Raw genomic sequence first — 13,500 nt, 5'->3', positions numbered from 1 at the left:
TCACCTATAGAGGACAGCGGTCACCAGCAGAATTATCAGCACAAGTCCTCCTAGAACACCCACTACGATTTCGGTCGTATAATCTACAATGTATTGGTCAGTTTAGTCACCTTTTGTATTGGTCAATTTAGTCACCTTCATAACGATGAGTGTAATAATCATAATGATATGTCTTATCTTAAAGCTTAAATCGTGAAGGAACATAGGTCAGTAAGCTTCATGTTAAAAACTTTTCTGACCTACACAAGCAGTCGATATATACTTGCTTAAAGAAGTACATGTGCATTGAAATTGCCTGACATTAAAACAAGTGCGAATGAGTAACATCACACATTAAAACAAGGCGCCGCTGACATGAAGACACGCAATGACTGAAAACAATATCTTACATGAAGGTATGAACCACGCGGCACTTTTTCCAAGTGGTTGTCATTTATTCCGATCCGCCTGTTTTATCTCTTGTGAAGGTTCAACAGTTCACTTTAAAAAATAGTAGGGCGTTGTCACCGCTGGCGTTAAATTAACACTGTCAGGCCATCTGTATGCTTGCTACAGGATAAACTATGCGTGTTGAGTGTGGGAATGACTCAAGACGTACCTGGAGTCGGCTGACAACGTTCATTGTAAAATCCACAAATGGGTTCATCTACGGGAACTTCCTCATAAATGCGGATCCTTTCGTGGAACTCCTGTGTGAGAAAGACACATGCACGTTTAGGATATGTCTGTTATGTTTAATCCTGCAACAATCGAGCTGTCATCGGTGGCTTGGTACAAACCATTTTAATATTCACGGTATCTACGTGCCACAGCAAAATTATTTCACCCATTTATTTGATTGGTGTTTTACGCCGCACTTAAAAATGTTTTATTTACACATCGGCGGAGAAAACACCCAGAGAACATATCATTAATGCGTATAAGACATAAGTATATCTTAGCTACTATAAAGATATACGTATGAAACATATCTCTATGACAAACATCGGCGTTATGAACTTCATGTTTTAGGTTGCTATTCCATACACTTAAAATGATGGCCTGACACCTTATCTAGCCTTGTCGATTATTTGTTCGCTTACCACTGATCCCGAGATACCATCTCTTAGGAAGAATTGGCCCACTGTTTGTAAACCGTACCCAAATGTATTATTATATGGCCTGAGCGCCACAACAGAGAGGTTGCTCTGAGCGTCACCATGTTCGTCTATATAGACATCATTACCAATTATGCCTGCAAGAAAAGTAGGACACTGACAGAAAGAATTATATAATGGAACCTGATAATTGCGTGTACATCTGTTCAAAAGTAAAACAAAGGTTAAATAATTATGAAACATACAAAGTTATCAAATGTCTTCAGTCGCCATAGTCTTGGCAATATAGCGATTGTTTTTTCAATTCCTTAACACGAAGTGACGACAAGTAAGCTAACCTGTTCTATATTTTCACATCCTAGCTAGTGCTTGGATTATTCTGACTTACTGTGATAAGACCTTCCGGCAATCCCCTCAAAAATGGCTGTCCCGTTTCGCGGAGAATCTCCTCTTAGGATTACCTCGTTCAAAGCCCGAGCATACACAAACACAGCATCGTAAAGATATGCGGCAAATATGGAGATCTGAAATAGATAGTTAATTTGATGTCATGTATTATATAGGGCAATGCATATCTCAGACACACACACCATCATTCACCCAGCACACGTATGTGTTCAGATGTGTTTCATACACACACGATGTAACAGTTAAAAGTCTCTAATGTAGCTACACTTACCTGCTGTTTGTAGCCAATGCGTATCTGAAAGTCATCTAGAGGACGCATGTTAAATGGGGGCATGTACAAGTAAGTTCGCACATTGTCCTTCCAAGCCTCATAGTTTGGGTTAGTGGGTGGACTCAGTACTAACTGTAAAACACGACTGTACGCCATCACAGACTCGTTTTTCTGTCCAAGATTGCCCGTCTCCAGATCTAAATGATAGCCAACAAGAAAAACTTTATGCACAACATGAGAAGAAACGACGATGCATCTAGAGTGATTCCTATGAACTATTATGTAAACAATAACAATGAATGGGGTTTGATACAGTGAGGACGTAAAAGTGTCCAATAAGGACCCAATAAGGATCTGCACACTGAGGTGCTAAAATTGTCATATTAAACCGATCAAATTTGTTACACCGATTGTATATAGCTGTCACATGGAAATCATTACTGACATTTTACACAGAGGAGGTAAACTTATCAAAAAGAAACCTATGCCTAATCTGATTTAGTTCAATGAGATTGTAAAATTACCATATGTCCAGAAACAGCTACTATAGCCCATTATGTCAAAGTATATGCAACTGCCACATAGAGCTTATCACTGAATTTAAGTGGTAAACTTGTCAAACAGAAATCAGTATTACATCTGATATAGTACACTGAGGAGGTACAACAGGGAGGCTAACCCTAACTAGAACCCTTTCTGTGGAGTATATACAACTGCCAATTAGAGCTTATCCCTAACCCTAAGACGGTAAAATTGTCACATAAAGCTCATTACTGAACTCGGTGTTGCATATCAGTGGTAAAACAGACACACGGATCATGATGGAATCTAGTAAGTCACAATAAAGTAAAACTGATTAAAAAAGCAGAAGCTGTGAAATTGCCACATGGAACCAGTACTCAATTTGGTATGACACATCAGTGGCAACATTTCCACATATAACTAATTACTGCATTTGTTATGACAAATAGGAAAGTTGTCACACAGAACCCATATTTAAGTTTGATATTACAAACCCGGGTGGAACACTTGCCATATAAAACCCATTATTCCACCTGGTTTGGTATAGATAGGAACTCGTAACTAAACCCAGTTTGGTAAATTGAGTGGATAGAATGACCAGAGAGAATTTAATATCGTATGTGGTCTGGCAGATAAAATGTAGATGGCACAATTGCCCCGCAGAATTCATTACTAAATCTAGTAGTTCACGTTGAGGTGATAGAATTGCTAATAAAGTGAGCGAAATATCCAGTCATATAGTCTATAGTTTAGTCCATAGTCTAGGCCGTCAGCTGGGATCACAGTTCCCCAAAACCCACATTCATGAAAGACAAGAATTTTTCTTCACAAGAGTAGCATTGCAATGCCCAAACATGCTAAAAAAATCAACGAAAGATAATTACCTTGAGGCAGAAGCGCAATCCATTCCTTAACTTGGGGTAGCACATCAGTAAAATTTACTTAGGTACGGAACAAAGATGGTAAAATTGAAGGTAAGAAGATATTACTAAATCTGGTAGGGCAAACCGGAGATGAAAACATGTCACACACATAGATTGCATTAATGCAACCGAGAGGAAAGATTTAACAAGATAGTTTACCTGTAAAAAGTGGCTTCAAGTTCTCTTCAGGGTTGTAGATTAGGGACTCTTGAACACTGATTAACACGTATGATTTTTTGTCGATATTTGTCATGTTATGGAACACTCGCGCAAAGTCGATAAATGCTCGCTTGGACGCCAACACAACGTATACTGAAACGAATTTGTACATAAAGAAATCATCATAACATTATTCTAGGGAAAAAGACCTCGGCCTTGTTCCCGAAATCTGTTCTTACAATAATTTCAAATACTGCAAAGAAAATGTTCAGTATAAAAAATTGTTCGTCAACTTCCATGCATTGTAAAGTAGATTTATCCTTAGACACTTAGACATAATATTATAATTTCCGAGTTTATACGATGTTGAAATCTACAGTTTGAAATATAAATATCTGCTTCGTATAACATGACTATTAACCTGGATTTAATGTGCTTAAATGAAAGTATAAATATACGCCATGTACTTTTCCAATCATTGCACCGACAAACATATATAACTCTAAAACCAATAAAAATCGTTTCTTTCCATTAAAATACTCTCTGGAGAGCTGGATAAACAAAGCAAATATGACATGCCTAACACCGTTCACCACACACATGAAAACAAAGATTTCTATTCGAAATATTCATGTCTGACTGTTCCCAGTCGATTCTATCTTGGGAATATTAAAGTCTACAGCATGCAGAGTAAAACAAAGCAGGGATGAATGTGCGATACAGATTAAAAATAAACAGTTAGTCTCTCGTAAACGGTGCAATCTTGGCGTTTTACCTCGGGGTTTTATTTAAACTGTCCATACAAATGCTTAATGGTAGCAGTCCCCCAACCCCCAACTCGATGGCTTAGACAGAATTAGGTATAATAAATATTACTTAACAGTAACAAGGTAACAATGCAAAGGAACCAGGCAATGGAGAGTCTTAGTTTAGCAACAGAATGCAGGTATATAATATAAAAGAGTACAGCTTGGAGAATAAAAGCTGAACAGTTACGACATTGTGATAGTCTGCTATTGGTCTCACGTAGGTTGAAAGTCGGCCTCATGACTGTTTGCCTGTTATACGACAAACTTCTAAATGCAATTGTAATTTCATAGTAAGTTTTTGTAAGACTGAGTCTTACTTTTTATTTTAACTATCTCATTATTTCTCCTTTAATACAACAGGCATTATCAAGAGGCATAATGTACAGCCTTCCGTGACGCCTCACAATGCTGAAATTGAATGCGTTTATTCATAAAGAGTTCCAGGCTTATGTTGTAGAAAAAAATAGTTAGTCTTAAATCTTTATTCACATGTTTACGTATTGTATTGGTAGACTGACACGGCTATTTACAAGATATTAGTATTAAGGGCGTAAATAGAAAAGATTCTGTCAACAATGATTGTCAGCTATCAGTGATTTTAAATTGATTTAAGTTTTTCTGAATCGCTAGCACTTAAGCTAGAATATGATCAGAAAGACGAACCTGTGCGGAAGGAAAAATGCTAAACTAACTTCAGGTGGGTAGTTCATGTCACGAGTCATCAAGTTAGCGCTGTTCAGGACAAGAATAGGACGTGGGGTGCAGAGGGTGTTATGTAAAGTGGATGCTTGGGGTTTACCGTGGTTCTTAGCATACGACGAAGAGAAGTCATTAGGAGTGTGTACATATACTATGAGTACATAAATCTTCATGAGGCAGTACGAGTCCATGTCACCAAAGTGCTGCCGCCACTGAAGTATCATGCCGAAGACACCAGACTTGAAACCCCATCCAGTCACATTATACTGACACTGGGTGAATCAAACAAATCAGAAATGCTATCCTGTACAGCACATCCGGTGTCAATGGTCACGGGTGATTTAAATCAATTTTGACCAGATGTAGACTGGTGCTTATATGATCAACACCTTTTCATCTCTAAACCAATGTGGCGTCAGTTTCTGCGCCTAGAACCCCACAATAGCGAGATCAATGTCACTGACCATTGATACACACGGATTCTCCATCAACCGAACAATCCTGATCAAATCGAAGAATTGTTTATCTGTGCAAAATCAGGGCAACTATAGATTTCATGTGCCCCATTGATCTAGTGGCGACTTAGTGAGATCTTTACACATGATCTAAACCTCAATGTAAAAGGCTAAAACTTAGAGAGTAAATCCAGAGCGGTGATGAGAGTGGTAGAGTGGGCACATGATCGCACGTATTACCATTAAAACCGGACTCTTGTTAATTTACCTCAGTTAGGGTTTTATTCTAACTGTGCATGTGAAATAATTGCTTAAGTTAAGCTTCATTGGCATTCGTATACCAATGGCCAGTTAAAATGGCTCTACTTGGTCCCGAACGTTCAACACAAACCACCAACCTGGAAGGTATATAAAGTCAGAAATCCGGACGAATTCATACAGAAAAAAGCAATTTTCAAAGATAACCACAAGACGCAAGTAACGTTCTAAGCGACTAAATCCAATCAGTTCCCGAATCTCGACTGTGTTCCATACATAACTTAAAAATGTTGACCCATCTGTATTACTAGCTACTGGCTTTATTTACTGTTTGTGTCATTATTTTTTGATAACTTATGTTTTAGGTTGTTTGATTAGGTTTTAATTTATAGGTTGTTTAATTTACGTTGCTTAATTTTTATTTGTTTACGTACGTCTTAATTTTATTGCATGTCTTCATAAACCTAATCATCCCTAAGGCCTGGTCCCTTTGCATTGTTTTAATGTTATGTATTGATGTATGTTAAATGTGATGACAGCACAGCATTTTGAGTCACTCTAGACCAGTGACGTCTAATAAATTGCAGTTAACATCACTGCATTTTTTACATAATTCTGCTTAAGCCATGGCGATAGGGAGCCTGTAATTTGCTACTATTTATGCATTTGCATGAACAGCTAGAGTAAAACCCTGACTGAGGTAAATTGACAAGAGACCGTATTTTACCGGTTACCTGTGACCATTTGTCCGCTATCACGGTGTCGACTGGTATTTTTTCTCTCTACGCTGTACGTTTTAATTATATTGGAAATGTGTCTTGAGACTATCGATTTAAACAGCTAGTTATGATTACGCGTAGTGTAGAATAATTGGACTTCACGCTTGCGCAAAGTTCAAGTGGTAAATTTGTACTCCTGTATGTCCAAAGGAATTCATGTCAATCAACATTCACAACTGAACTTTGAACTCCTTAAATTATTGCTGCAACAGAGGTGATTTGGTTAATGAATCATTCAATAAGTTTTTCTTTGTTTCTACAGTTTTAAAAGGTATCAAATATTAGTGAATGTGTTAGCCACACACAGTCCATATTAGTACCCCTATAGACATTGTAACGAAATGAAGTTGCCCCAGAATACACGTTGGTTCATTTGACAACGTTTGGACACGTTCATGTCTTGATGAAACGATAAAGAATGCTTTGCCTCTTTATAAATATAGAATGGAAATACACAAGAATTGGTTCATAATTTTGGGATGCTTGTGCACTAGATCTTTTTGGGACACGAGTTTTCTGCTGTGTAAAACAAAATCTGTTTTAAATCTCTTTTACCTTTATATTAAAATTCAAATGCCATTTCATAACGCCCACTCTGTGTACAGTCTATTCCTTTTAGTCAGTCGCCTATATTCAGGTATCTATAAAATCAGTCATACTCGCTCCCAAAATTGCCTTTAGTTAGTGATACGTAACATACCAAGCTCTGCACATGGATATTCCATATTACTGCTCAGATAATGAAGCTAAATCACAATGTTAAGCTGCATAAACTCGGTTTCGACCAAAAGAACTCATTACGTCGGGTGACGTCATGACTATTAAATATCCAGTGGCATGCTGGACATTGGGCGGAGATGCCTTGGGGAGGGGGCGACTCAAGTTATTTAAACTACTTTCGATTTTAATCTTAAACCTGTCTCTAACACGGCCATATTTTAAATTATTCGCACGATTTAGCATCATAGACCCTTCATAAGTGCATTTATCTCTTGTAGTACATGGTCTCATGGCAGTGTTGGATGTTAGGAAATCCTGTTATGAAAAAAACAATGTCTACTTTCTGAGACAGTAGTGCAGCGGTCTTACTGAGGGAAGTTTGTTCTAACCGCATGTTAGTGCATCTGCCGTAAAACAAATTACTCTACACGCCCATTGTCCAGCATGTCGCTTGTTTTGGAGTAGTTAGGACGTCACTCTAGGCAAAGACTCCTTGATCTTGAAACCTGGACTATGCAGTTTAACTTAATGAATGACTAAAAAATATTCTAAGTGCATTTGCATCGCAATAATTCAGACGTACAAAATATCAGAGTAATGTTTGTGGTGTTATGTGTTGCTAACGATAGGCAATGTTGACAACGAGTATGACCGATTTTACAGACAGTTGAATATAGGCGACTGATTTAAAGGAAAAGATTATGTTGGAGTGGATGGCGAGGTCGCATTTTTGGATAGGAAAGATCCTGGGCTGGAGTCTGGATTTGTTATATCTGTGCAAACCAGTATTTTGTCTCAGATATCAAATTTCAAAATGCTACAAAATCATTTTAAAATTTTGTAACACTGTTTCTGAAGAAATTGATACATGATATATGTAATGTTTTATGTATGAATACATCTGGTGTCACCAGTGGTATGATACTGGCCACAGATAAGGTGGCGTGTTGGGTAGTCGCCGTCGGAACAGCTTGGATTGTCTGAATGATTTCTCCCACTGGTCCACAATCACTGACGTCTCCACTTCGGGTAGAGTTCCTGTTGTTACGACTGCTGTCTTACATTGTGAATTTAGTCAGATGCCAAGGTTTCGTCACTGTTTTGCTCCACAGAAAAGCCTCACTGCCTCCAGAGGAAATTAAGTGTTTGGGGGAGGCTTAAAATAAATAAATACATTTAAGTATCAACGTAAATGTTTAATCAATCTTACTTCTAGTTCGAACGTAGGTGCTGTCAATGGCACGGATAAGATCGGCCTTGTGGAAGAAGGAGAGATAGGGGCCGGGAAAGCCCTCCTGGTTGAGGATAGTCATGTTACTAGCCAGTTGGGCAAGGAAGTCTGCCGTCCGGCGGTACACATCCACCTGTTCGGTGATGATGGTGAATTTCCTCCATTGATAGTATTCCATTAGGGCCACCAAGGAGCGCGCCGTCAGGGAGCCGGGAGAGTGGGTACGGGCAAACGTTGGATACATAGCCTTGTCCGACACGCTTGGGTCGTCACACTTCTGCGAAAAGAAACATAATTTTTATTTAGAAGACATCAATTACTTTGTGTTTTGTTTATATAATTTTTCTCTGTACATTTCACCGCTTCAGAAGCGGTAGATCAGGGGTCAATCCTAAGACCTTAAAAGAGGAATTTGTGACTTATGCTTGGCGTAGTGCATCGACTGGTTGCACCCGTGTAAGTATAATGGCCCCGGCCGGGCGGGGTTCTTTCTTTCCATAAAAAGTTCTATGAAGCGGCACTAGATAAAACAGCGGTGTAAATACGCCCTGTATTAAGAAGGCACATTACATGCACTCTAAGGACTCCTTCGTTAATATAATTAAAGACGTACGGCATAGAGAGTAAGAGCAGAGCAGCGATGACAGTGTGACAGCTGGCAAATGGTCACACATAACCAGTAAAATGCGACCTCTTGTCAATTTACTTCAGTCAGGGTATATGTAAATGCATAAATAGTAGCAATTTACACGCCCCCTGGCCGTACGTGGGAAGGTCAGTCAGCAACCTACGGATGGTCGTTTTCCCCGGGATTTGCCCGGTTTCTTCCCACCATAATGCTGACCGGCGCAGTATAAGTGAAATATTCTTGACTAATGCGTAAAACACCAATCAAATAAATACACGCCCCTAGTACCATGGCTTAAGCAAAATTAGGTAAAAAAAAACAGTGATGTTGACTACAATTTATTAGACGTCACTGGTCTACAATTATTCAAAATGTCATCACAGTTAACCATACGATCACATTAAAAGAATACAAAGGGACCAGGGCTCGGGGATACTTAGTCCACCAGCAGAATGTTTGTTTATGCAGGAGCACAGTATAATTAAAGACCTACAGTATAGACAGTAAGATCAGAGCAGACGTTAAACCTCAAGCGCTCACTAACTCACTCTCTGAACATTTGAATGTACGTTATAAAGTGTTAAATGACATATTTATGTTAAAGAGAAAATTAAATTTCGCACCTATTACACTGCACGGTTTGGACTACATTTAGTCAATCTGATGCAGTATTTGTATGCGTACGCATGGTAAACACAGACAATAAACATTTATTACAGTGGGGACAATCCCTATCTTCGTTTTCAAACCTTTTGCCAAGTGTTTTAGCTCTCCATAAGGTACACCATCACAGTACTGCATTCTTAGTTAGGGTGTACGCTTGTAACTATTTTTACTGATGACCACGAAGAGTTTCTTTATGGGGGCATTCGGGTGTTTTTCAATAAATGCAAGACTCATATCAATATAAAAGTGTATTTTTGTAGAATTTGTCACGATGGAAAAGGACTGTTCTTTTGTGTGACGGCTGTACCTATCAGGGCCACTTCCGGTTTACACCGGAAGCCATGATTAATGGCTGAGCATAGCGACCAGCCGATTGATTGGTCCATATCGCCAGAGCTAATTGACATCACACAAACGTTACCTGAGCCACAGAGAACAAAAAACTTCCTCCACGAGGAGAGGTAAGGTCGTTACACATCTACCATTAACCCAGAACATTAAGCAGGCAACGCTGGCATTACGGAAAAGATTTACAGATTTCCATTAATCAGGGAACTAATCGAGTGGCTTTTGCATTTCACTTAACGACTTTAGTTGTTAATAAACAGAAACTGAATATTCAAACAATACCCTTCAAATTTTTGTGTGTTACTGCTATTTATACTTAGTATTTCAGATTAGTGTCCAGATTTACCTGTTGGTTCTTTTACACAGAAGTAAATTATTTGAATCCATAATGTACGACATGGATGTTCCGATTTATGACAGTGACATCTCTATCCAGACATCAGATTCCAAGTTTTCAGGCGTTGAATTTTTGTCCATACATTTCCAGCCGCACAGGCAATACTTATTCTGTGTTACAATGTACATTTCATGTGTATGTCTTAAAATTTAATATCTATGTACTCTTCTTTCATTGTCCACTTCACAAAGAAAACCTTTCTATTGTTATTTGTTATTTTTTGTTATTTTCGATTTTCCGAATAGCCTACGTCTATAACGGCTATAGTCGTATACAACATAAATACATGTACAATGTGAACATTGACATTAGTGTACAGAGATTTAGTATCTATCAGTTTTCAGCTAAAATCAGTTAATAGGACTTTATATCTACTGTTTGCAGGTGCTGTTATGAAAATTTAGCTTTATTCCTCTCGTAGCTTTCAGCTGTAAAGTGACGAGCGCATAGGCCTACAACTGTCTTTGGTTGGCACAAAATCCTTCAGTCTTGAGCAGTAAATTCATGCCTTCCCATGAGTCAAACTTTCTGGACACTGGAAAAATAACGTACCCTAGATTTCTTCAACCACTTGGTTTTACAATCGTAGGCAGAATAGCAAACCATTTGGGGGAGAACTGCTATATGCTTGTCACTCATGTGGCTTTTTTAACACTGAACTAAAAGGCAAGGCTCTGACAGTTCGTAAAGGTTAAACTTGTATGACATAATCCTGTGGAGAGTACCGAGTGTTGGCGCAAAAACGCATGAAACCTCCTTATCTGCTGATATTACTCCGATTAATGTGCCTCTTTTCAATATTTTACCCTCAATTTAACAATATCTAGAAGTTCAGCTTATTATGAATAAATAATAAATCTGGACACTAATCCTTTAAAAAATGGTTGACACAAACCTCAAACAATTGTTGATAGCTTTCGTATGTCCATTAGTTTGTTCCGTTGGTACAATTTCCTGATATTATGCAGTTTGGTAGTAATGATAACAATATATTTTTAGTTTACCATTAACCTTTCATATGATCCATTTATAGATTATTAGAAGAGAATTTGATTGATTGATTGACTATTTTCAAAACAAACTGTTCATGATATATGACGTCTTAGCCAAAGCTCACTTAGTCATTGAAATACGGACTTTTGTGAGTTTACCTCAGGTTACATTATAACCCAACATGTAAATGCTTTACAATTCGGTTCTGTTTATGTAAGTATGCCTGGGGTTTATCTGTTTATCAAGATGGCACACACCATCTTAACTATCCTCATCATACACACATCTTTCCATGCACCCTGTTCGTTCTATACTCACATACATCTATTGGTGTGCTATATATATATATGGCACCGGGCTGCGCGGTACAGGACTTATCAGGCTCGCCAGCCTGAATACAAGGCAATATTAAGTATCAAGGTGAGTGTATGCAGCGAATCCAGCACCACTCAGTATAGGAACATGTAACATACTTATTCACTATTCTCAAGAATTTTCAAATTCTTGATAGATAAAGCTACAACATGGCTGTTGGAATTCGTTGCAGCATTTCACCCCAGTGAATTCTTTTGAGAACACCTGTCCAAACTGCACATGAGCCTGATGGCGGTAGGATGGTTTTCACCGATACAATGCTGATGAAAATAAATATAAGTCATGTCCATTTACGTCACTAGTAAATGTCACAGTCGCATCAAAGAACGCCCTAATAATTATGCATTCTCACATAAAGTCAAATGTAAAACGTCTACAACGGGATTTCAGCAAATTCAATGAGCGTTTATATTCTAGCATTTTCTCATGTAATTTTAATTTTTACATCAGGAAAGACTAGTTCACCCCTACACCTCTGCCCGTATTCTGCTCGAAATTGTCCCAAGTCTGTCGGTGAGATGTGACGGTAGATACAGATTGAGCAATACAGCTGACTTGTTTAAATTTAAGCCTCGCCACATCGTCATTCACGTAATCTTCGTGAAAACTTTGTGGATGCACGAGATGGGTCCGTTAACATCATCTTCCCCACCATTTTCTGTATTTTAGGTAAGCCATCGAAAGTTCTGCATCTCCATTTCTTCATATCCTGCTCTTCAAAATTGTATAGCCTTTTTAATGTATAAAGAGGAACATCGTGAGTTTGTACAGTCCATGAAATTTTATTAATATCCTGTTACAAGTGTTATGTAAATGTGTGCGATTGTTTTGCCGGAGATCAAACAAGACACGAATTATTTTACCATTTATTTGCGTACAATATCTACCGAATTTCCTTTGGTGCATTACGACCATTTATATTTCTACAGGGAATAACTTTTATCACAAAGGTTGTCTTTTTAATATACGAAGTGTGTACAACCTTTATGCATGAGCACATTCAATACACATAAAAACAGTTGCGGGAGGGGAGAGTTAAATATATCCTTTAAAATGTAGTCGTAATAAGAATATTTTCTCTAATAATTGCCCTCTATTTAAACTAGACAATTTGTTTTTGAGCAACGTAGCATACTTACGTGGGAGAGCATGGGTAAGTTCCAAGCTGCGGCCACTCGCGCCTCCGTCTTACAGAAATCCTCGGGTCCGAAGAACGCTATTGCGCCTTGTGCCCAAAGCTCGGTGACGGCCTCTACTGATATCAACGCATTGTCTTCATTGTCGGCGAACAGGTAGTTAAGTGTGTAGTTCTCTAGGATGCTACTGTCATTGTTGATGGTATCCAGTGCCAGCGGCATTGCCCCAGAGACCCTCTCTCCGTCTTTCTCGCCCGCAGGACCCGTATGGGTGCCGATATAAGCAACTGTTAAGCTCTCTTTACATTTAACAAGGTCCAGTCTGACAATCACGATGAACCCGAGTAGGTTAATCAAAGTGAACATTATTTTCTCTAAGGCATATCACACAAACTTTGTATTCATTACGTAATGACTATTAACGTGCTTCATACATGCGTCATCTAATTAGGACACCGTCAATCGTGCCCGACACGCCTAAGTACTGCTCCTGATTGATCCTGAGAATGAACAGGTGAAACCCCAGCTAACACTCTTATACATCAACAGAGCTTAGCGCCACGGGTCGATCTGTCCAGCATATTGCCACTAACTCCAATCGCTCCATGAAACCTGTAACAAGTCAC

At 38.6% G+C, this 13,500-nt stretch overlaps 1 protein-coding gene across 1 annotated transcript; it reads right to left on the bottom strand.

Annotated features, from left to right (window-relative positions):
* On the bottom strand, nucleotides 1–13,266 carry LOC135461246 (receptor-type guanylate cyclase Gyc76C-like). The gene is made up of 8 exons (XM_064738251.1): nucleotides 12,878–13,266; nucleotides 8,311–8,608; nucleotides 3,381–3,533; nucleotides 1,777–1,973; nucleotides 1,486–1,621; nucleotides 1,083–1,234; nucleotides 599–689; nucleotides 1–83 (listed from the first exon to the last, which is right to left on the bottom strand). The coding sequence occupies exons 1-8, from the start codon at nucleotides 13,238–13,240 to the stop codon at nucleotides 1–3; spliced, it is 1,473 nt and encodes a 490-aa protein (XP_064594321.1). The 5' UTR covers nucleotides 13,241–13,266.
* Nucleotides 13,267–13,500: the final 234 nt, after the last annotated feature.

Source organism: Liolophura sinensis, chromosome 1, assembly GCF_032854445.1.
Source record: "Liolophura sinensis isolate JHLJ2023 chromosome 1, CUHK_Ljap_v2, whole genome shotgun sequence".
NCBI classification, from domain to species: Eukaryota; Metazoa; Mollusca; class Polyplacophora; order Chitonida; family Chitonidae; genus Liolophura; species Liolophura sinensis.
The sequence above is the reverse complement of the archived record's forward strand: the minus strand, read 5'-3'. Positions and strand labels throughout refer to the sequence as shown.